General features: G+C 43.5%; 1 protein-coding gene across 1 annotated transcript; it reads right to left on the minus strand.

Moving 5' to 3' along the window:
• Positions 1-6,576: 6,576 nt before the first annotated feature.
• On the minus strand, positions 6,577-23,773 carry LOC120524789 (ICOS ligand-like). The gene is made up of 6 exons (XM_039746525.1): positions 23,576-23,773; positions 16,475-16,537; positions 13,535-13,873; positions 12,929-13,216; positions 7,044-7,181; positions 6,577-6,641 (listed from the first exon to the last, which is right to left on the minus strand). Exons 1-6 carry the CDS (start codon positions 23,709-23,711, stop codon positions 6,577-6,579), a joined length of 1,029 nt encoding a protein of 342 aa, XP_039602459.1. The 5' UTR covers positions 23,712-23,773.
• Positions 23,774-24,748: the final 975 nt, after the last annotated feature.

Below are 24,748 nucleotides of genomic sequence, written 5' to 3' on the forward strand. Positions count from 1 at the left end.
GAAGGACATGACATACTGTGACAGACTCAGAGAATTAAACCCGTTCAGTCTGAGTATTTAGGGAGGCTCTGGATGAGATACTGATAAAGCTGAACTGTTTAGCTAAAGAAATGAGTGACAAATGGCCTGAATGGTCACCAGTTGTTTGTCAAATTTCTAATGTTCTTATTATTGAATAACCAGGAGAGTGTGAGAAACCAGCCCGGCCACAGACAGACAGACACCAAATGTCCCGAATATACACACAATTTATTAATCTTAATAAGGTTAATCAGTACCACAAGGCCTATATCAGCCAACTCAATCTCTTTCTCTTCTGCCACCTCCACTCCTCACCTGAAAGCTCCTGTCTTCTCCCTCCCGACTCCAGCCTTGAGTGGAGTGCGGCGGCCTCCTTTATACTGCACCCGGAAGTGCTGAATACGGGTTCAGCTCCTCTTCTGGCAGCACCTCCTGTCGTGGCAGAGCTGTCCAGGCACCCCCTGGTGGTGGCCACATCTCCCCACAGGGTTGAACGTCTCGACTCCGTGGCCCCCATGCTATACAGTAATGCTGCCCCTCTCCCGGCGTCCCAGTGGGGCAATGTCCCTGGACATCTGTCACAAGAGATAAAGTTGTAGCAGTGCTACAGATTAACGGACTCCATTTCCCAGCTGCCCCGATGGTATTGCCCTGTTTGGACGTCTGCAATGGGCACAGGGGCTGCTGGGGACCAGAAGGGCTGGCGGGGAATTTAAAAGGGAGCTGGCTAAGAGCAAAGCCCCCGTTGTCTGTGTTTGTGCTCACTCGTTTGTCTCGTCTGCCATAACCCACGTGGAACATCATTTTTATCCTGGATCATACAATACAATACAACATTTATTTATATAGCACATTTTTATTCAAAAAATGTAGCTCAAAGTGCTTTACAAAATGAAGAATAGAGAAATAGAAGACATAGTAAGAAATTAAAATAAGGCAACACATTAACATAGAATAACAAGAGTAAGGTCCGATGGCCAGTGAGGACAGAAAAAACAAAAAAAAAAAAAACTCCGGACGGCCATGAGACCACCCAGTCTGCTCTGGGCATTCTACCTAACATACATGAAACAGTCCTCTTTGTATTTAGGGTTCTCACGGAAGGACTTGATGATGATGGTCACGTAGACTTCTAGCTTTTAGTCCCTCAATGTTGGAGCATCATGAAGCTTTGAGTAGGTGGAGGTGGGCAGAGTAGGGGTCAGTACGGATTTTAGAGCCACCATGAATAGTTATTATGATGAATTGAACATACAGAGTATCAGGATTAAGTTAAAGTGAAGTTATAGAAAGGCCATGTTAAAGTAATGTGTTCTCAGCAGTGTTTTAAATTGCTCTACTGTATCAGCCTGGTGAATTCCTATTGGCAGGCTATTCCAGATTTTAGGTGCATAGCAGCAGAAGGCCGCCTCACCACTTCTTTTAAGTTTTGTTCTTAGAATTCTAAGGAGACACTCATTCGAGGATCTGAGGTTACGATTTGGAATATAAGACATCAGACATTCCGATATATAAGATGGGGCGAGATTATTTAAGGCTTTATAAACCATAAGCAGAATTTTAAAGTCAATCATGAATCTGTAAGGATGTGTGGACTGGTCCACCGTCCGGCATCTCAGGAGGGGAAAGCAGTGCAGTGTCAACACCGTATATGGTGGGGATGGTGCGCTGCTAACCTCGACTCGGACGCTAGGGTCGGTGGGGGAGTACTTCAAGACCTCCTCAATCCCACTAACATGCCTTCCATGAGGAAGCAGAGCCTGGGGACTCTGAGGTGGGCTCTCCCATCTCTGGGACTGAAGTCACCGAGGTGGTCAAAAACTCCTTGGTGGCAGGGCCCGGGGTGGATGAGATATGCCCGAGTTCCTTAAGGCTCTGGATGTTGTAGGACTGTCTTGGTTGACACGCCTCTGCAACATCGCATGGACATCGGGACAGTGCCTCTGGATTGGCAGACCGGGGTGGTGGTCCCCTCTTTAAAAAGGGGACCTGAGGGTGTGTTCCAACTATAGAGGGATCACACTCCTCAGCCTCCCTGGAAAAGTCTATTTGGGGGTTCTGGAGAGGAGGGTCCGTCGGATAGTCGAACCTCGGATTCAGGAGGAACAGTGTGGTTTTCGTCCTGGTCGCGGAACAGTGGACCAGCTCTACACCCTTAGCAGAGTCCTGAAGGGTTCATGGGAGTTTGCCCGACCGGTCTACATGTGTTTTGTGGACTTGGAAAAGGCATTCGACTGTGTCCCTCGGGGAATCCTGTGGGGGTGCTCGGGAGTATGGGGTACCGGACCCCTGATAAGAGCTGTTCGGTCTCTGTACAACCGTGTCAGAGCTTGGTCCGCATTGCCGCAGTAAGTCGAGCCCGCTTCCAGTGAGAGTTGGACTCGCCAGGGCTGCCCTTTGTCACCGATTCTGTTCATAACTTTTATGGACAGAATTTCTAGGCGCAGCCAGGGTGTTGAAGGGGTCCGGTTTGGTGGACTCAGGATTGGGTCACTGCTTTTTGCAGATGATGTTGTCCTGTTTGCTTCATCAGGCCGTGATCTTCAGCTCTCTCTGGAGCGGTTCGCAGCTGAGTGTGAAGTGGCTGGGATGAGAATCAACAGCTCCAAATCCAAGAGCATGGTCCTCAGCTGGAAAAGGGTGGAGTGCCCTCTCAGGGAGAGATCCTGCCCCAAGTGGAGGAGTTCAAGTATCTCGTGGTCTTGTTCATGAGTGAGGAAAGAATGGAGCGTGAGATCGACAGGTGGATCGGTGCGGCATCTGGAGTGATGTGGGCTCTGCATTGGTCTGTCATGGTGAAAAAGGAGCTGAGCCGTAAGGCAAAGCTCTCAATTTACCAGTCGATCTACGCTCATATGCTCACCTATGGTCATGAGCTCTGGGTAGTGACCGAAAGAATGAGATCACGAGTACAAGTGGCTGAAATGAGTTTTCTCCGCAGGGTGTCTGGGCTTTCCCTTAAAGATAAGGTGAGAAGCTCAGTCATCTGGGAGTAGAGCTGCTGCTCCTCCGCATCGAGAGGAGTCAGATGAGGTGGCTTGGGCATGTGATCAGGTTGCCTCCTGGACGCCTCCCTTGTGATGTGTTCCGGGCACGTCCAACCAGGAGGAGGCCCCGGGGAAGACCCAGGACACGCTGGAGGGACTATGTCTCCCGGCTGGCCTGGGAACACCTTGGGATTCTCCCGGAAGAGCTGGAAGAAGTGGCCGGGGAGAGGGAAGTCTGGGCCTCTCTGCTCAAGCTGCTGCCCCCGCGACACGACCCCGGATAAGCGGAAGAGGATGGATGGACGTCAGAAAGGGCAAAGTGCTACACGTGGGATAAAGGAACATCAATTATGACTACAAGATGGATGACAATGAGCTACAGGAGGAGGTCTCTGAAAAAGATGTAGAGGTTTATCTTGACACAACATTTTCTTCATCTAAGCAAGTGCAGAAGTGATTTTTAAAGCAAGTAAAATGTTAGTTTATATCGTAAAAATTGTGGAATATAAATCAAGGGATATTATTCTAAGAATATATAATGCAGTATTGAGTGCAGTTCTGGTTACGATGCCACAAGAAAGACATAACAGCACGTGAAGCTGTGCAGAAGAGAGTAACCAGGTGCATCAAGGGACTGAAGGACATGACATACTGTGACAGACTCAGAGAATTAAACCCGTTCAGTCTGAGTATTTAGGGAGGCTCTGGATGAGATACTGATAAAGCTGAACTGTTTAGCTAAAGAAATGAGTGACAAATGGCCTGAATGGTCACCAGTTGTTTGTCAAATTTCTTATGTTCTTATTATTGAATAACCAGGAGAGTGTGAGAAACCAGCCCGCCACAGACAGACAGACACCAAATGTCCCGAATATACACACAATTTATTAATCTTAATAAGGTTAATCAGTACCACAAGGCCTATATCAGCCAACTCAATCTCTTTCTCTTCTGCCACCTCCACTCCTCACCTGAAAGCTCCTGTCTTCTCCCTCCCGACTCCAGCCTTGAGTGGAGTGCGGCGGCCTCCTTTATACTGCACCCGGAAGTGCTGAATACGGGTTCAGCTCCTCTTCTGGCAGCACTTCCTGTTGTGGCAGAGCTGTCCAGGCACCCATTGGTGGTGGCCACATCTCCCCGCAGGGTTGAGTGTCTCGACTCCGTGGCCCCCATGCTATATAGTAATGCTGCCCCTCTCCCGGCGTCCCAGTTGGGCAATGTCCCTGGACATCTGTCACAAGAGATAAAGTTGTAGCAGTGCTACAGATTAACGGACTCCATTTCCCAGCTGCCCGATGGTATTGCCCTGTTTGGACGTCTGCAATGGGCACAGGGGCTGCTGGGGACCAGAAGGGCTGGCGGGGAATTTAAAAGGGAGCTGGCTAAGCGCAAAGCCCCCGTTGTCTGTGTTTGTGCTCACTCGTTTGTCTCGTCTGCCATAACCCACGTGGAACATCATTTTTATCCTGGATCATACAATACAATACAACATTTATTTATATAGCACATTTTTATTCAAAAAATGTAGCTCAAAGTGCTTTACAAAATGAAGAATAGAGAAATAGAAGACATAGTAAGAAATTAAAATAAGGCAACACATTAACATAGAATAACAAGAGTAAGGTCCGATGGCCAGTGAGGACAGAAAAAACAAACAAAAAAAAAAACTCCGGACGGCCATGAGACCACCCAGTCCCCTCTGGACATTCTACCTAACATACATGAAACAGTCCTCTTTGTATTTAGGGTTCTCACGGAAGGACTTGATGATGATGGTCACGTAGACTTCTAGCTTTTAGTCCCTCAATGTTGGAGCATCATGAAGCTTTGAGTAGGTGGAGGTGGCGCAGAGTAGGGGTCAGTACGGATTTTAGAGCCACCATGAATAGTTATTATGATGAATTGAACATACAGAGTATCAGGATTAAGTTAAAGTGAAGTTATAGAAAGGCCATGTTAAAGTAATGTGTTTTCAGCAGTGTTTTAAAGTGCTCTACTGTATCAGCCTGGTGAATTCCTATTGGCAGGCTATTCCAGATTTTAGGTGCATAGCAGCAGAAGGCCGCCTCAACACTTCTTTTAAGTTTTGTTCTTGGAATTCTAAGGAGACACTCATTTGAGGATCTAAGGCTACGATTTGGAATATAAGACATCAGACATTCCGATATATAAGATGGGGCGAGATTATTTAAGACTTTATAAACCATAAGCAGTATTTTAAAGTCAATCATGAATCTGTAAGGATGTGTGGACTGTCTCGTGCCTGCCTGTCGTGTAGGTAGTGTTGGACTGGTTGTCGTGCTTCATCGAAGGGAGTGCTCCCCAAATCTCATCAGACCCTCACTGCCTCAGGACCATAAGTAGGACAGTTGATTACATTACTTAATGAAAACTGCTCCTGGTACCAGAAGTAGGGATCATCACTTTTACTCCACACCACTTCTCACGTTACTGCTGCATTGGGACTGTGTTAAGGACTTTGTTGTCCGTGTTTATTGTTTGGTGCTTATTGTTGTGTGTTAGCATTTGTTATCGCCATAGGGGCTGGGGAGGGTTACCTGTTTATTAGTTGTTGATGTTTTTCTTGTTATTCAATATATTGCATAGTTATTTATTTGATTTGCTGCTATTTAGTGTCTCTGTGTGTGAGTGGTGCAAGTCAGGCCAAGGCTGGGTGCGTTCCTGAAATCCCCACAAAAAAAGAATCTGAGCGTCACCGGACCGCTGCAAAGTAAGAAGGTGTGCCAAGAAGTCAGAAGTCCTTCAGCCCATGAGAAGGCCCCTCATGTTCCCTAAGCAGGAAACGCAGGACTATACCACCCTTAAAGGTAGGCGGTTGGTAGTTTCTCTGTGGCACTCTGGGTGGCAGCACACAGACAGATTGGTACTATGGTGCTGAAAAGGCCTGGTACTTTGAGGACTACATAGAGGGCAGGAGTGCAGGGACAATTGGGGTACAAGGAAGGTGAAAGGCTGGCGTTTCTGTAGCAAAGACATTTAAAATAACGGCAACCAGAGCCACAATGAGACTGTGAGTAGAAAGACAGCTGGTGCAACAACTCACTGGCAGGAGGATGAGAGCCCAGGGTCACAGAGGCAGGGAATGAGAGGGGCAGGTGGGTCGAGGCCTGTGTTTACGACGTCTCTTGTACAGAATTTCGGATAAAAAATGTGCCTTTCTTTGAGAGACCCGAGCCATAATATTAACATAGGGTTAGAGTGATGCTAAGAGGACATGTTTATTTTGCACAGCATTACATAATGTGCTTCATTAGAGAAAAGTGGACTGTGAGAAGTGGGGCGAAGTGGAAAATGAATGTGCTGCGCTGAGATTACTTTAATATCCTTTAGTAGCTTTCTAATTTCTAATTCCCAGGTTTTACTATTACACCGTGTTAGTGGTTTGAAAAATCCATCTGTAGTGCCAAATTAGCAAAAATACAAAAGTAGAAAAATACAATCCACAGACTGAAGAAGAAAAGTCCAAAGGTGTCCGTTCAAGCAAAGACTAAAAGTTTGTCTTAAATAAACTGGAGGTCGATATTTCAAGTTACCTCCTTTCATATTCTCAGAGCTGTTCAGCTTCATGGTGTTTGCTGATGGGTGCTGTTGTGTCAATGTCTGTCCTTGGCACTGAAAGAAAAGATATAAAATGTGTTCAAGTGGCTGAACAGCCAGAACAGCAGCATTCGGAGTTGAGGACATTTAAAGACAAACCATAAGAGCAACGGTGGACAGCAAACGGAGCAAAGAAATAAAAAAAAATGTGACAATCAGCCTTGTGACCTCCTGGAGCTCAGAACATTTGTGTCCTGTGATGCCCTCTAGTGGCCACAAATGAATCCTTCACCTTCTTGTAGGCTACATTAACAGTAAGCAGTGCTGGGACACAGACAGACAGATGAGAGACAGACTGAGAGACCATGCAGACATGTGTGGACTTCATCTCACAAAAGAATGAGGCCATCTTGGACACACAAAGTGATGAACATCAAATGGTGACATGGCAGCAAATCAGCTCAGTGTTTAACATACCACGTTCTCCATGTTGGCGTTTCATCAGCTTGTAAAACATCACAGACCCTCCAAGCAGCAGCACCACCACTAACACGGACCCTCCTACGGCCCAGGCTCTTCCATTCCCTCTGTTTGGCTCTTTCTCAGATAGCCGATCTGCAAATCAGACACAAGAAATGAAGATGAAATGCTTAACCATTCAAAACATAAATTCACCCAAAACAGAAGCTTTTTAATGCAACGAGTAATTCAGTGTTTGTTTAAACATTTTTGAGCACATAATGCAGGGGTCTCAGTCTGTAGACGACAGGCATGGCAGACACACGTTTTTATGGTGGTCCGGTGTTTACGTCTGCGTTTCTCTCACTGAACTTGTGCTTTAATTTGACCGCTGGCTCCTCAGACTGAGCTTGGAGGATTTTATGTTAATCCGTTTCTAGTTTGTTTTCTGTTCTAACAAAGCCAGAATTTGACTTGAGTTCATTCTGAATTTAGCAACCAGTATAATCTACATGTGAATTTGTTCAGAGCTCTGCGTCTGCACTCAGTGAAGGGCGTTAGAAACAAATAACTCGGCTCACTGACTGCGCTTACCTGCCTCATTTATGGAGCCGCTTTCTGTGCTTTGAATTTTATTTAATACTAGCTGATTACCAAGTGGCGTCACTCACTGAGTGCAAGGGAAAAAAATAAAATGTAGCATTTATAAAATAAGTTTAATTACCAATTTTATTTTTGAAAAAATAAAGAGCATTTACAATAACATAGAAATCATATAAATATAAACTATGAAGTAGTAAAACATTCTGATAAAAGAATTTGAAAATATAAGAAGTGTATAAATTCTTAACCAGTAAAACATTAACATTTAAGAAGTAAAGATACATTGAGTACTACCTGCTTGACAACCTTGCACTACGTGCCTGTGATTTAAGGGAAATTATTCTGAGAAATGTGGATGCTGCCCTTCCGTGCTTAACGGGCAGAAGGTCCAAACAATTCCCAAGTCCAATACTTCACATGAAGCGGTTGGTACATCTTCTCAGATGTAAACCCTCCATCGTCTTAAAAGAATTCATCACAAAAGCAACCTTGAATGTTGCGGGGTTTTAGTGACCCAAACTCAACTTCAGGAACAGTAAGTAGTCGTGCAGCGCAATTTACAAAGAGAGTTTTGCTTCGATGGCACCGATCACACTCATTCACAAAGATTTCCACTCTCCCAGGAGCCGACGGGGTATTGGAAGTGTCACAAACAGTGTGAGAAGAGACGACGCCACCGAAACTGTGAAGCTGTCGACCCGGCAGAGCAGCCCGTCATTCCGCGACTCCCAGTGTCCACTTTGTTCTCACGACCCCTCACCGCTGAAGATGGTCTCGTCTTCACATTGTTTACAGTTCAGCACAGTTAAAAAGTAGAAAGACGCGAAGCTGTTTTCCTCATCTCTTCTACTATCAAGCACTGTCAATTAAAAAAAGTTATAATGCGGCAGTTTCCGTGACAGTTACGTGAACGAATAAATAAAACTTCTCTGTCAGAATGTGCCTGGCGGTGGACGGCTCAGCGCTGGAGTCCAGAGAACAGGGCTGTGAGTGGGCGACGCGGGGCGCACTTCTATGGGATAGATCGGCGTGTTTGTTTACTTCTTTTCAATATCAGTAAAGTGAGTCTCACACAAATAATAATTCGTAAAGATGATATAAAAATGGTGTCCACAAATTAAGTGATTAGTTCCTGTATAATATGTTCTGTGGGCATACGTAATTTCCATTTCAAACGCGAAAAGAATTTTATATATATATATAGATACAATTGCATTTTACGTTTCTTCACCATGATGCTTTATCTTTTCAAACATATCTAAAATAAGCAGAGCCGGCATGTTGGAGCAGAACATTGAGCTTTAGACATCAAATGAGAAAAGTAAAGAAATCAGTGTGGGTGTAGATGGGGGCAGACCTGAGTGATTCAGGGCTACAGGGGATGAATTATGAGCGAAGATTAAAAGAGCTGAGCCTTCACAGTGATGAAGAGGAGAGCTGACTGACTGAAGTGTTTAAAATGATGAAGGGAATTAGTGCAGCGGATCGAGACGGTGACTTTTAAATGAGTTCATCAAGAACACGGGGACACAGTTGGAAACTTGTGAAGGGGAAATTTCACACAAACATTAGGAAGTTTTTCTTTACACAAAAAAGTGTGGTGGACATTAAGACTTTAAGGGACTTTCAAAACTCGACTTGATGTTTTATTGAAAGAAATAAGTGGAGAGGACTGGCGAGCTTGGTTAGGCTGAATGGCCTGTTCTCATCTCAATTGTTCTAAGGTTCTAATAGCAGCACTGGAGGAAGTCCAGAGAAGAGCGACGAGGCTGATTGAGGGTACAGGGGGTGAGTTATGAAGATTAAAAGAGCTGAGCCTTCACAGTGATGAAGAGGAGACCTGACTGAAGGGTTTAAAATGATGAAGGGAATCAGTGCAGCGGATCGAGACGGTGACTTTAAAATGAGGTCATCAAGAACATGGGGACACAGCTGGAAACGTGCTAAGGTTAAATTTTGCACAAATAGAAGGAAGTTCTGCTTCAGACAGAGAACCAAAACACATACATGGACAGTTGGACTTTAGGGATCTTCAACAGCAGACTTGATGTTATTTTGGAGGAATTAAGCATATACAGTTGGTCAGCTTTGTTAGGCTCAATGGCCTATTCTTGTCAAAGTTGTTCTGGTGTTTTTTAATTAATTTCCCAATAGTACTGAGATGATGAAGTAACAGCTGAGATAAAACATTTGTGCTGCACATTTCTTACACTTTAACAGGGAGTCCCTGGTGGAGGTGAAAAAACACCCGTATCGTGATTTAGTTAGTAATTCTGAAGGTCTTAGTAGATACTGGTATTTGTATATACGTACATTTGAGACGGAATCATATTTTTAAAGAAATAGGAGTTGTATTAATAATTACAAATGGACACAGGTGAGCCTCTTATCCAACAAGACATTTGTTAACGCTGTGGTACTTTGATTACTAAATTTGATTACAGGTAATCGGCCAACTTGAATTGGTAAAAACACACTCGTGCCTGCCAGCCGCCACTGCCACCAGGCACCCATGACACAAGGCTTGGCTTTCTCCTGTCCTCTCCTACCCAGACAGGTCAAACTGCATGGACTCACTTTTACACACACTTCACATGCAAGTCCATGTCACAAAGACTTTACCTTAAAGACACACCGACAATAACAAATGAAATTCCCGGTTTACTTTTGCATTCCTACATATACATGTTTTGTGTTGGGACGTTTCACCTTGAAATGTGCTGACAAGTTTTGCAATTATTATTATTTATTTTATGAAATCCATAGCAAAAGAATAACTTCATTGTAATGGTGGTATTAGGCAGGGGATGAGCAGTTTCTGGTCTTTATCAGACACAGAAGTTATTGAAGTTCTGCCCAGAGTTCAATTGTTCACTCATTAGACCTTAGGAGCTCTCAGGGTCCTTCATTTGATCTTTGGAGGACTCTAAGCAAGGTGTCATATGCTTTGTACTAAATAGAGGCCTCCATCTAACCACTCTACCATAAAACGCCTGGTAGACAAAGTGCTGCTAAGATGGTTGTCCTTCCTCCCATCTCAGTAGAAGGCTGCTAAAGCTCAGTTAGTGTGACCATTAGAATCCTGGTCACCTCCCTGACCAAGACCCTTCTTGTATGGCCAGATTGGTGGTTTCAATCTTGTTCCATTTCGTTAATTCTTAAGACCACTACACCCCTGGCAACACGCAAAGCTTTACAAATAGTCTGATCCTCTTGTGCTGATCTACAGTATGCCTCATCACAACCTTGCACTTCATGGTTTGGCTTTTTGTCCCGACATAGTGAGAATTATGGGTCTTCTTTACGAAGGTACACATGTGGGCCTTTCTAAACATATCCAGTGAAATCAATTGGCCACAGGTGGAGTCGACTCAAGTTCTGTGGAAAAGAATGAAAGCAAACAGGAGGCACCTGAGCACCATTTGGAGTGTCACAGCAAAGGGCAGGAATACATCTAACAGCCAGAGGTTTCAGTGTTTGATTTTGAATACGCCTCGCAGTTAGGAGACCCGTCTGGGTTTGCTTCCCAGGTCCTCCCTGCGTGGAGTTTACATGTTCTCCCCGTGTCTGCGTGGGTTCCCTCCCACAGTCCAAAAACATGCAGGTTAGGTGGATTGGCGGTCCTAAATTGTCCCTAGTGTGTGCTTGGTGTGTGGGTGTGTGCCCTGCGGGGGGCTGGCTCCCTGCCCGGGGATTTGTTCCTGCCTTGAGCCCTACGCTGGCTGGGATTGGCTCCAACAGACCCCGTGACCCTGTGTTAGGATATAGTGGATTGGATAATGGATGGATGGATTTTGAATACATTTACAAACTTTTCTGAAAATTTGTTGCCACTCTGTCATTCTAGGTTATTGAGTGTAGACTGATGGGCACAGTGGCAAAATATTTTAAAAGTTTGTGCATGCCAAAAGTGTGAAGGGGACTAAATACTTTCTAATTCCACTGTATGTGTGTGTGTGTCTCGCACTCTCACTCTCTATATACGAACGTAAAGACAGAGAGAGAAGATTTTCTTTTAGGCCTTTTTTTTTTCTTTGTAGGCCATTTAAACGCTGACTAAAGTCATGTCAAGACAGTTCAACCAAAGTAAGCAATGCTTTATGGGATTGAATTTGCTCAAAGTGCTCCTTACAGTAGTCGGCTAAGAAAGGTAAAGGACATTGCTGATGGACAGGGAAACTCTAAGCAAGGTATTTCCTCTTTATATTTTTGAGCCTCTCATCCCACGCTAATAAGCTCCTCTTTTCCAGACTGAACTGGAACACTGGTGAGTAATATCACTGAGATGGACTTGGAGAAGTAAAGTTTCTTTATTAACTTTAAACTACTCTCAATCACTTGACCAAAACTGCTGATCAACTTGCCATGTCTTCTTGACGCTCTTCTCCAATAAAGATGTTAGACTGAACAACCTCATTTTGATTTTGGCACGTTAAGGAAGTGAATTATCCTCACTGTTTGGTGTAAAATGTTGGAGAGAATTCATCCTGGTCTCGGATGGCCTGCCTGGGTTCAGATTGCAAGGTAAGGGAAACCTTTACTTTTGTATGAGATCCCCTTTTCTACGGGAGTGAAGCCAATAATTTAGTGTGTGTGTTTTAAGCACATGGCTTCACTGAGAATGTCTCCAGAGTTGGCTTTAACTTGATATCTTTGTAGTAGTTTTAAAAAGTGTGAAAAGGTATCATAGAGAAATTTCTTTAACAAAGCCAACAGGATATTCTCAGCCCATTATTTCTGACTTGAGATCAGAGTTACAGTATGGAAGTTCACGATAAACAAGACTCCAAGCTAAACGTATCCTATAAAACGGTTCACATTCGGCATCTGGTTTTGTTTGAGCTTGTTTTAACGGGACAGACCTCTGGGGTTCTACTAACATTTCATTCATGGATATTAAATTCAAAGTCATTTAAGTGTACAGTTCAGTCTGACTGCGACACAAAACCAAACTGCATAATATCTCTGTAATCAACTAGAGCTGAAACTGATAAAATTGAAATGTGTGAATTAAAGCTGTGAAATAAAGTCTAAAATAAAACTAAAAATGAAACAACTAAAATTAATGTCAAATAAAGATTTTAAATACAAACTAGAATAAAAGCAAACATCATAACCTTGGTCATGTAAGTTGCCCTGAAGTACATGTCACTTGAACTACTAAATGTCAGCTACTGGTGACAACTGAAGTAACTCATAATAAGAAAATGACGGGCGTCACCATAAATGGTCTTTCCTTGTGACTGCAGACTCCCAAGAGCCCGTTTCTGTGCTTCCACACAAGGTGAACTGCTACTCACTTTCAGGTGAGGTTGTGTTCTCTCCGAGTCTCTCATTCTCGACAGTGCAGGTCACAGACACGTCTCCTGTCACGTTCACAGTCAGGACGCTGGTCACACTGTACAGACCCCTGCTGTCGCGGCTCAGTGTTGTGTTCACTCGTCTTGAGTTCTGATGAGGCTCCTTATTCACAGACCAATGGACCTTTGGCTCAGGGAATCCCCCAGTAGACTTGCAGGTGAAATGGACCTCACTGTTTTTAGACACTGGTGATGCTGATCTGTAGACAACTGGTTCAGAGTAACGACCTGAAGAGACACAACACACATCAAAAGGCCTGAACCTGCAGTCAGACATGTTTGTGATCTGCTGCTTCATCTCCTACAGTCCAGTGCCACCAATGACCTCATCAGACACACCGGACTGGACGGCGGCTCACTGGCACCCCCATTCCTTTTATGATGCACACTGACCATTAGATTTGTGTACTGAGCAGATTATGTTCTCCTTCTTTTTCTCCTTCACCTCCACTCATCACCACCTGACCACCAGTTTAATATTTCAGTCTCTAAATGATCACAAAGCTTGTAGTGCACAGGATATATTTATACGTGAAGTTCCCTCACCTGTGACTTGAAGGTGGCACCAGTACAGAAGTCTGCTGCTTTTCTCCTCAGCTCTGCTGTATTTGCACTCAAACTCCCCTTCATCACTGACTGACACGTTTGACAGCCCGAGTGAGAAGTTACCACGTGATAGTTCAGATCTGAAGAGCTGCGTTCGACCTTTGAACTGGGAGTCCTGATTTGACAGATTATCCTCTCCTTTGTAAAATGCATGGACAATGGGGCCATTAGCTTTTTGCCATTCAATTGAAATGTCTTCTGTCTTTAAGGACTCTTCGGTATTCAGAGAACAGGGAATCTGCATCGTCTCCCCAATGATGGCAGTGAGGCAGCCATCAGCTGAAATTAAAGAAACAAACCCAAGTCAGAGAGAGAAGATGAACTGCTGTAGACTTAGGGTGACCTCACACTAGCAGTTTGTTCTGTGCCTGAGCACATTTGTCCATAGGTAAGCCCTGGCAAAGTCTACTTCGTTTGACTAGTGTGGCTGCTCCATGCCAGGCCAACTGTACCATGCCATGGCCCGCTTGAAAGAGGTGAGCCCAGGCACGGTACATGAGGATCTGGGAACACAATGATCACTAAATGTGCCTGAGCACGGAACACTGACACGATGTTAATGATGCACAAGGGGATCTCTGATCTACTCCACATGTGCAGGGTTTACTTGAAATTGCATTGAGTATCTTTTGAGTTAAAACAGGCTTTCATTCTCACCTTACATACATGAATGTGAATTGTAGTTCTCCTCAATTTCTCCCTTGACATCATTTTTCTCTGTGAAAATCTTCTTGTACGAGCAGCACAACTAACAGCAAAACACTGCTCTGCATACTCAGTAAATCTGTAGGAGGGTGGAGCGTCATCCAGCCTCACACGACTCATTTTGACATGCACACTGTCACTTCATGTTCGATGGTGATGACGAAAGTGCGCCCGGCCCAGAACGTTAAAGCGCAGTGTGAGTGCAGGCCAGAGGGGCACTAGGAAGAGGGACAATCACGCTTGGGCGCAATATGGCACAAATATGCAAAGTGTGAATACATCCTAACACTGTCTGAATGTAACCTGCACACAATGGCAACCATTGGAGTGTCTGAGCAGACGTACAGAAAAATAAATAAAATGGAGCCTTTGTGGCACAAATAGGGATTTGATAATAACAATAACAAAATATTACAGTTGCAAAACGATCGCAGTATTTTTAAAATGTGATATTACTAACACACATTGAAATCTTCATTTTATTTTGAAAGAGAACATAAAGTATTGTAACTTAGAAAACAAAAATTCACGTCTCAGATGTTTTAAACCAGTTACTTTAATGCTGCAAGCTATATATAGAAATTAAAACAACTCAACACTAAAATTACAGGAGTCTCATCTGAGGCCTCACACAGATTATTAATGAAGAACTGCAATTGAGAAATGAAAAAAAGACACGCCACTTTGCATTCGTGAAAATAAGTAAGACTGCAATGACAGCTGCACTTGGAGCAAAATAAGATTAGATAGATAGATAGATAGATAGATAGATAGATAGATAGTTGTGAAAGGCGCTATATAACCCATAGATAGATAGATAGATAGATAGATAGATAGATAGATAGATAGATAGATAGATACTTTATTAATCCCCAAGGGAAATTCACAATCTTATGTTATATTTTTGTTTTTCATATCTCTTAGTGTGGATTATATGCCATCTGACCCTTTACCCATACTGACACTTTGAAAGGGCGTTTTTTCAGGGAATTCCTACTTTCCTTATCTTTTGAGATACTGTTAAAGCAAATTTGAAGTGTCTTAATAAAAATAATGACAGAAATAGGTGAAAGGGTTTTTCTTCCTGCATACAGTGCATTTGTACAAGCCTTAACATTAAATACTTAATAAGCAGCACAGGACTGAAGAGCTTTGTTGGGCTGAACGGCTGTCCTCATGCAGATTGTTCAAAACCTGTGGAGCTCCCTGTGAGCCTAAACTGGAGGGATGTCCTTCAACAGCACATGGAGAATAAACAGAGTGGGCAGTTGAGAGACCTTAATGGCACACTGCCAATGTAAAGCTATACAACAACATCTGAAGTTACGTACACTCAGTCCACATACACATGGGGTGAACATGCAAACTCCATGGAGACACCAAACAGACTAGCAATTAAAACTGACCTCATGGCACTGTGTGATGATGATGATAATAGTAATAATAGTAATAATAATAATATTTTTTCATGTAGCATCTTTCAAATGTTCAAAGCGCTTCATATATTCTGGTCAACTTGATTGTGTGAAATAATCACTTGCAATTTATGGATGAACTGTGTGAGAGAGGCTTTTGGATAGACGATAGTCAACACCACCATTGAAATCAAACTTATCGCACTAAATGTAATTACATTTAGTATGTGTGACCCGCCACTCCATGTGAAAGGTGAAAGCAGAGGTTATGATGGACACCTTATTGCTATTCGTTCATGCAGAAGAGGATCACCTACTGACATCAGAGCTACCTCATCTTGTGAAGCTCACCAGGGAGCTGATATGCATTCGCAAGCCAATGTACCATCAGAGAGACTTTCCAGTGCCCGTGGGCATATGGTCTTCCCTCACAGATAACAGATTAAACCAGACAAAATAAATATTTGGACATTTGACACCCCCTCTCCTAAAGTAGAATTGATTAGAGGCAAAATTAGAGCAGTGAAATGACAGGAGTCAGATGAGGATGAATAATGTCTTGTATGATAAGAATTGTAATAAATGTAAGAGATGCCAATGGCTGCTCACTCATTTCCCGTCTTTAGTGAGTCTGTATGTGTGCCATATAATAAATCCTGAGACTCCAAGTGCCTTCATTGGGGCTGAGGGTGCCTGCCTGCTTCAACAATACCCTCACCGCCATTAGACAAATCTTGATATAATCACACTGGGTACTCACCCTGGGCGTTAGTCAGTGATAACAGAAGAAGACAGACTTCTATCCAAATGTTAGGCATTGCACCTAAAAGTCAAAACAAGAAACACAGATGTGACAAGTAGAAAGTGTAAAAAAATGGTGACAAATGGGGACAAAAGAAAAGAGTGAACATGTGCAGAGCAGCAGAGAAGGCACTGTTGGGTTTTAAGTGTAGAGTGGACATTGATAAGAACCTTAGAATTTTGACAGATGAGAGAAGACCATTCAGTTCATGGAGCTCCTCAGCTAAAGGGTCTTCTTTACAGACTACAGCTTAGCGCTTAATGGGATTTGACTAAAGAGCATCAAGTGCAAGTCAGGGTCAATCCCAGTACAGGATGCCAGTCTGTCACAGGGTGAAAACGATTCTCCAATTCACTATTCTATTACAACCACAAATTAGAAAACATTGGGACAGTATGGAAAATGTAAATAAAAAAAGAATGCAGTGATTCTTAAATGTACTCCAGCATCGGTGCCGAGCACCACAATGGATGGACTCTCTGATCGTTACAATGGCCACCTCACAAACACCTCTACGATCTGCCTTGTCCTTTGCCTGTGCATGTTTTGCACCAGCCCAGCTTCTCACCGTTCACTTGAGGTCTGTGGCAATTCGATCTGCTACACTTTTCCACAGATCCATGAGCCTGCAACTCTGCTGATGCCCATTGACCCGGGCTAGTGGTAGAGCTGCAGAGGTGGCAGTCACTCAGCTGTCTCCATCCCTGGACTGCTGCTGAAAATGGCATTCCAGATTACGGATCTGAGCCTCAAGACTCTCCAGCACCTCCTCCAAACAGCCCAGCAGGTCCATTTTAGGTCTCCCAAGCACTTGATGCTCTGCTTAGTCAGACTGTGGAGCTTCTTCATGTCCTACTTCTGACACCAATGTAGCGTTGGCACCGAGCACCACAATGACTGGGGTCTCTGCTTTTTACATTGCTCTTTGAGGTGGCTCGCTAAACCTTAAAGGGACTGCTTGCCTTAGTGGCAAAAGTCTTAAGATGTGCAACTATATGGGGTTGTTGCTGTCGCATTTGTTTGTTTCAGAATGCTCCACAGGACTGCTGGCAAGCCAGTCCAGTACTCGGACCCTCTCCTTCCACAGCCATGCCTTTGTCACGTGTGCAGAATGTGGTTTTGCATTGTCTTGTTGAAATATGCGTAGATATCCCTGGGAAAAGATGACGTCTTGAAAGCAGTATCTGTTGCTCTAAAATCTTAGTGTACATTTCTGCATTAATGCTGTCGTCACAGAAGTATAAATGACCTTTGTCAAGGGCACCGACATAACCCCACACCATGACTGGACTTGCTGCTGATAACAGTCTGGATGGTCCTTTTTGTCTTTGGTCCAGAGCACAAGGCGTCTATTTCTTCCAAAGAAGATCTGGAATACAATTTGTCTGAGCACAATACACATTTCTACAATGTGATGGTCCATCTCAGATACCTCTCAGCCCAGATAAGTCAACGCCAATTCTGGACATGACGAGCATGAGGCTTCTTTTTTGCACAGTAAAGTTTGGAGTGGCATTTGTTAATGTAACTCCGTATTGTGGTGCTTGCCCAAGTAATCCCTTATAATACCATGTGGTCATACCAACTGTTGGTGATGCGTGCGCCTGAGGGATCAGATATCTCGGGAGTTCATTTTAGGCTCGTTTATACTTCACACTCAGAACGCGACGCGATCATGGCTGCCACGCGCTCCCAGCGCTCATTTCATACGTCCTCTGAGCTGGTGTGCGCAAGTTGCAGTACCAGATAAAAAAGTCCTTGGGGTTTGGGGCAGTGTGCTAAAAGTCGGAATGTGACGTCAGAGTCTCTGTTTACTATCTACATGTGACAGAAAGCCTCTATGGAGATCCTACGGGGATCGCAGTGCGCGCTTCGCTGTTTGGTGAATGATTCGATGTGGTGAAGCAAAATGCCGACATACAGAGGCATTCGTGGAGCTTTTATATAAAGCGTCACATAATCCCGATCATAATGACACGACACATTTTAAAAGTCTCACATAACATCTTTTGTGCCATCTTTTTTATTTTTTTATTTTTTGCAACTGCACAACAGCAACATAATGCACAGCGCTGTATTTGAGCCACTGAGAAAAAAATAAAGGACACGGTGAAAACGTGTATTTTGTGATTAAAGTGGAAATTTCGGCTTTAATCTCGACATGTCCACTTAAACCTCGTAGTTTACTTTATCATTAAAGCAGACGGTCGTAAACGTCATCCCAGTTCTTAATCGCTACGAGCTTCTTGGACCGGACAGCTGCGGCGAGCAGTAATAGATCAGCACACAGAACACATTAAATGTCTGACATTTAATCCAACTCTCTGCACATTTAGAATCTTTAGATTCATATTTGATATCACTTTCATGATGAAATGCATTAAAGTGTGTGTTACATTTTACAGATAATGTCGTTTAAATAATGAATACTGTTAATAATTACACACATGGGGGTGTCACGGTGGTGGAGCGATAGCACTGCTGTCTCGCACGGAGTTATGTTGCTGGTATTTCCTGCTTGTATTCCACACTGAGCTCCGGTTTTCTACCAAAGATATCCAGATTTGGGGATTTGGTGCCGCTAAAATGACGCCAGTGTATGCGAGTGCCTGTATTCACCTTGCGATGAGCTGAGACCTCGTCCAGGGATTGTTTCTCACTCGTGCACAATGCTAGCTGAAATGGACACATCCCTGGATTGATGGATTTAATCTAAGCATCATTTGTCAGAGATATTGCGGTAAGGTGTCATTAGAATTTAATGAGTGTTCTAAGCAATTCACAACACAGAGAAGCCGAACATGTTCTCACCGCGATAATATCTCGCACTGCCACCTGGTGGATTCCTCCAGATTTACGTAAAGTAGGCGTGCAAGTATGAACACTACAACGCTTGCATAGCAGGAGCGTCCGCTGCAGCATACGCCACGTGAAGTACTCCGCCTTAAGGCTTGCACCCTTGCTTTTTACGCACTGAAATCCCTCCAGATTCATTGAATCGTTTCACAATATTACAATCACCTGTTTGTTCTCATGGGCGGCACGGTGGCGCAGTTGGTAGCGCTGCTGCCTCGCAGTAAGGAGACATGTAGGTTTGCTTCCCGGGTCCTCCCTGTGTGGAGTTTCTATGTTCTCCCCGTGTCTGCGTGGGTTTCCTCCCACAGTCCAAAGATATGCAGGTTAGATGGACTGGCGAGTCTACATTGGCCTGGGTGTGTTTGTGTGTGTCCTGCGGTGGGTTGGCACCCTGCCCAGGATTGGTTTCTGCCTTGTGCCCTGTGTTGGCTCCAGCAGACCCCCGTGACCCTGTGTTCGGATTCAGCGGGTTGGAAAATGGATGGATGGATGTTTGTTCTCACATCATTATTAGCTGGGTGGCTTTGTTAGGCAACTGTAAACAGCACGTACAGCACGACTCGGGCAAAATAAAAGGAAACGGAAGGTTGAACACGAAAAAAATGTAAATCTAAACTCAAAAACTTCACTCGCCAATTTTTGAAGCAGAAATATGCACGGACATGAATTGCCGTAACAAATTAAATCACAAAGCCACACGCGGCCAAGGACATCTCAGCCTTTTTACTTTTTAAAATAGCCGCCACAGAGGCCGATGGCCGATCCCTTCGACTTGAGCTATAAACACAAACAGGCATCGTCAGGCTCACTTGACTCAAGAATCATTTTACTAACCTGAAAACATCTTCCTGTTCGCACGACAAACAGCACAGCAGACGCGTTATGACTTTCTGTCTCCTCCCTCTTCTTCTTTTCATTTTTTTCTAATGGCGCCCGCTTCCCACTTAGAAGGTGTGTCACTGCACTGGACTGTGAGATAAAAACGGTGACTCATTGAATTCTTGGTTTGTTTTTTTCTTTTTTACTGTTTAGTTGTAGCGGGGCTACATACAGTAGTGTGAAAAACTATTTGCCCCCTTCCTGATTTCTTATTCTTTTGCAGGTTTGTCACACAAAATGTTTCTGATCATCAAACACATTTAACCATTAGTCAAATATAACACAAGTAAACACAAAATGCAGTTTTTAAATGATGGTTTTTATTATTTAGGGAGAAAAAAATCCAAACCTACATGGCCCTGTGTGAAAAAGTAATTGCCCCCTGAACCTAATAACTGGTTGGGCCACCCTTAGCAGCAATAACTGCAATCAAGCGCTTATGATAACTTGCAATGAGTCTCTTACAGCTCTGGAGGAATTTTGGCCCACTCATCTTTGCAGAATTGTTGTAATTCAGCTTTATTTGAGGGTTTTCTTGCATGAACCGCCTTTTTAAGGTCATGCCATAGCATCTCAATTGGATTCAGGTCAGGACTTTGACTAGGCCACTCCAAAGTCTTCATTTTGTTTTTCTTCAGCCATTCAGAGGTGGATTTGCTGGTGTGTTTTGGGTCATTGTCCTGTTGCAGCACCCAAGATCGCTTCAGCTTGAGTTGACAAACAGATGGCCGGACATTCTCCTTCAGGATTTTTGGTAGACAGTAGAATTCATGGTTCCATCTATCACAGCAAGCCTTCCAGGTCCTGAAGCAGCAAAACAACCCCAGACCATCACACTACCACCACCATATTTTACTGTTGGTATGATGTTCCTTTTCTGAAATGCTGTGTTCCTTTTACGCCAGATGTAACGGACATTTGCCTTCCAAAAAGTTCAACTTTTGTCTCATCAGTCCACAAGGTATTTTCCCAAAAGTCTTGGCAATCATTGAAATGTTTCTTAGCAAAATTGAGACAAGCCCTAATGTTCTTTTTGCTTAACAGTGGTTTGCGTCTTGGAAATCTGCCATGCAGGCCGTTTTTGCCCAGTCTCTTTCTTATGGTGGAGTCGTGAACACTGACCTTAATTGAGGCGAGTGAGGCCTGCAGTTCTTTAGACGTTGTCCTGGGGTCTTTTGTGACCTCTTGGATGAGTCGTCTCTGCGCCTTGGGGTAATTTTGGTCGGCCGCCACTCCTGGGAAGGTTCACCACTGTTCCATGTTTTTGCCATTTGTGGATAATGGCTCTCACTGTGGTTCACTGGATTCCCAAAGCTTTAGAAATGGCTTTATAACCTTTACCAGACTGATAGATCTCAATGACTTCTGTTCTCATTTGTTCCTGAATTTCTTTGGATCTTGGCATGATGTCTAGCTTTTGAGGTGCTTTTGGTCTACTTCTCTGTGTCAGGCAGCTCCTATTGAAGTGATTTCTTGATTGAAACAGGTGTGGCAGTAATCAGGCCTGGGGGTGGCTACGGAAATTGAACTCAGGTGTGATACACCACAGTTAGGGTTATTTTGTAACAAGGGGGCAGTTACTTTTTCACACAGGGCCATGTAGGTTTGGATTTTTTCTCCCTAAATAATAAAACCATCATTTAAAACTGCATTTTGTGTTTACTTGTGTTATATTTGACTAATGGTTAAATGTGTTTGATGATCAGAAACATTTTGTGTGACAAACATGCAAAAGAATAAGAAAACAGGAAGGGGCAAATAGTTTTGCACACAACTGTAGTAGTAATAGTGTTTGTGTTCGTACCACGTGCGTCTTGTTTCCATCGTCCCGTTTACTGTTTGTGTGTGTCAGTGAATGCCGTCCTCGTAAAGGGGGACGAATGATGGAAGGAGATCGCAGCCCCAAACCTGGAAAACACCGGTTTTCAATTAATCAATTACATTCGTCACAGGACTATAAAAACAATCAAGAGAAGAGGAAGAGGAAGGAGAGAAGGAGATTTTCGATATACGACCACGAACCACCTGTACCTGCTGTATTTCACATCGCGCATTTCCATCCAGTTTGTTTTTCATTCCGCCTGACTCACTCCAACACCCTCATCATCGAGAGACCCCGGGGTCGGATAATTTTCCAACAACGCCGATGATACATGGTGAAGCTGTTCCATTTTTGTTTCCGGGAATTACAAACACTCCATATATTGGTTAACCAGTCATCTGCATTCAGGACAATTGTTACTCGGACTCAAGTTCACGACCGTTCATTTCCGTATTTCATTCATTCTTTTTTGGTATTTGTGTTGTTTGTTATGTTACAAGGGCAAGGGAGGGGTAGTTGTATTCATCTAGGGATTTGTCACGGTGTTGCTTTGGTGGAGGGATATTTATAATTTGTTTAGCTTGTCTGTTTCATTTAATACAATTTATCAGTTTAAGTTTACATATCTGCTTTTTGTTTGTGTTTTTTTACACCGTCGATTGTGGAGGAAAGGTTTAATTTGTTGAAGGTACGGCTTGATTAAGATTTAACCTCAGCAATGAATCCAGGCCACAGGTCTTGGAGGTGTAGCTGCCGGCCGGGTAAGGGGTCGGCCGTTACATAGTATTTGTAAGAGCCAATCTTAAAAAGTTAAAGTTTTGAGTTAAACTCATATTACTGTTTGCTTAATTTGAATAGAATATAAATTTCTTTCATAATTATAACTTACGGTACAGTCTTTTCCCCCCTGTAAGTTAGTAAGAGAGAACCTTCTAACTCTAACTGAGAAACAGTGTGATAATAAGGTCAGTTGTGGTAAGAACAGGTCCCAGTAAGGACAGAGTTGAAAGACCCATTTTCTACTCCGAGATGGGATAAGCATACAGTTCTCTGACCGCTTAGAAATGGTTCAGAAACGTTAAGTAAATAGTAACGATTTGAGATGTAACAAGATTTAAGCTTTGAACAGAACTTTTCTTAACATTAATTTTTGTTTTTTTTTGCTGTTTTAATTTTCTTTTTTATGTGAGCTGTTTTACTTTGAAACTTAACTAAACTTTTAAAAACCAAGATATTTTGTCTGTGGAATCATTTCTGCGCGTCAGGCTTTTGTTGAATCCCATTTTTTGAGTTGAAGCTGCAGAACTTTGGTAATTTTGTGTGACGCATCTACATTAGCCTTTCTAGTTAGTCATTTGTTGTATGTTATGCACATTTTATCTGCTTTATTGTATACTTTTGTTTCTTGAAATAAAATTAGTAAAAAAAATAAAGAAATGGCCGATTCAGATTCTGCCACCCAGCCCTGTTTTGACTGTCATTGTGATTACCACACCACATACCTGATCTGACGCATTTCTTACTCCTCATCTCTCGCAGTCCTTTTGTGGCTTCGCCCTCCTTAAGTCTGATTAGTTTATGTCTGATGTGTCCACGCTGGCCATGAGGGTCACTCAGGGGAGATGACATCAAACACATGTGGCAAACTATTTTTTTTCTGATTACGTGCTGCCATCAAAATGGCGAATGTCAAACAGAGGCCGAGGTATTGTGATCCTACCAGAACAACGGAACAAAGGCGGATACGAAGGAGGAGTTCATCAAAGCACCAGGAAGACATGCGCGCTGTTTCAAGTGCATTTCTTTACCATGTACGCCACCCACACATGTGAGAATAACTTACTCTCCATCCCTCTGCTACTTGCGGAGCGGGCACTAACAGCCATTGTCACTACTCGGGGTCGAGGATTAATGTGAAATCTGTAAATGTCCTGTCAGATATACTGGTACCAGTTGCACTTGTTAAGAAGCAGAAAAATCGAAGAAAAGTCAAAATGTCATATCTCATACTGAATGAGCAATTGGCACAGAAGCGAAACTCCTGTTCCACATGTTGCACAAGGAAATGTAATCAGACCCCCCATCGGACAATCTGGCATATTCAGAGAGTTAAGAGTCTGCATGAATGACATCATTTTAACTGTTTTTATTTACCCATATTACTCCACGTCACTGACAACGTCACAGATGTCACATTTAAAGCAATGTCTGCACACACACACACACACACACACGGCCTGTCTTCCAGAGACAGAAATAAATAACCACCTTCAAAGAGGAGTGCAGGTTCAACTGGTGTTCTGTAACAGAATCAGACAAACACATGACGTCTGTACTGAGGCTCATTTGGCTGATGGTGTTTACCGGAGTCAATGGCACTTCTAGAGCCCTTCTTTTGTAGATGCTGAATTTGGGGTTCACCTGGCATGGAGGTGTCCTGACAAGACAAGGAAAACCAGCCACATTGCTTACTGGGCTTATGCTGAGTCTCTACAGGGTGGTCCAGATCTAATTATGCAACTTTTAATGCGATGCACCTCAGAAACATTGTCCGTTATCGAGAAGAGGTGAACACATCGCACCCGCTGTTCGACTGACAACCGTCTCCTCGCCATTTTGGAATGCAGGGCAGGTGCTGCCATCTATCGGCAACAAAAAGAATTATTTGTGAATTC

This window comes from Polypterus senegalus, chromosome 3 (assembly GCF_016835505.1).
Source record: "Polypterus senegalus isolate Bchr_013 chromosome 3, ASM1683550v1, whole genome shotgun sequence".
Taxonomy (NCBI): Eukaryota; Metazoa; Chordata; class Cladistia; order Polypteriformes; family Polypteridae; genus Polypterus; species Polypterus senegalus.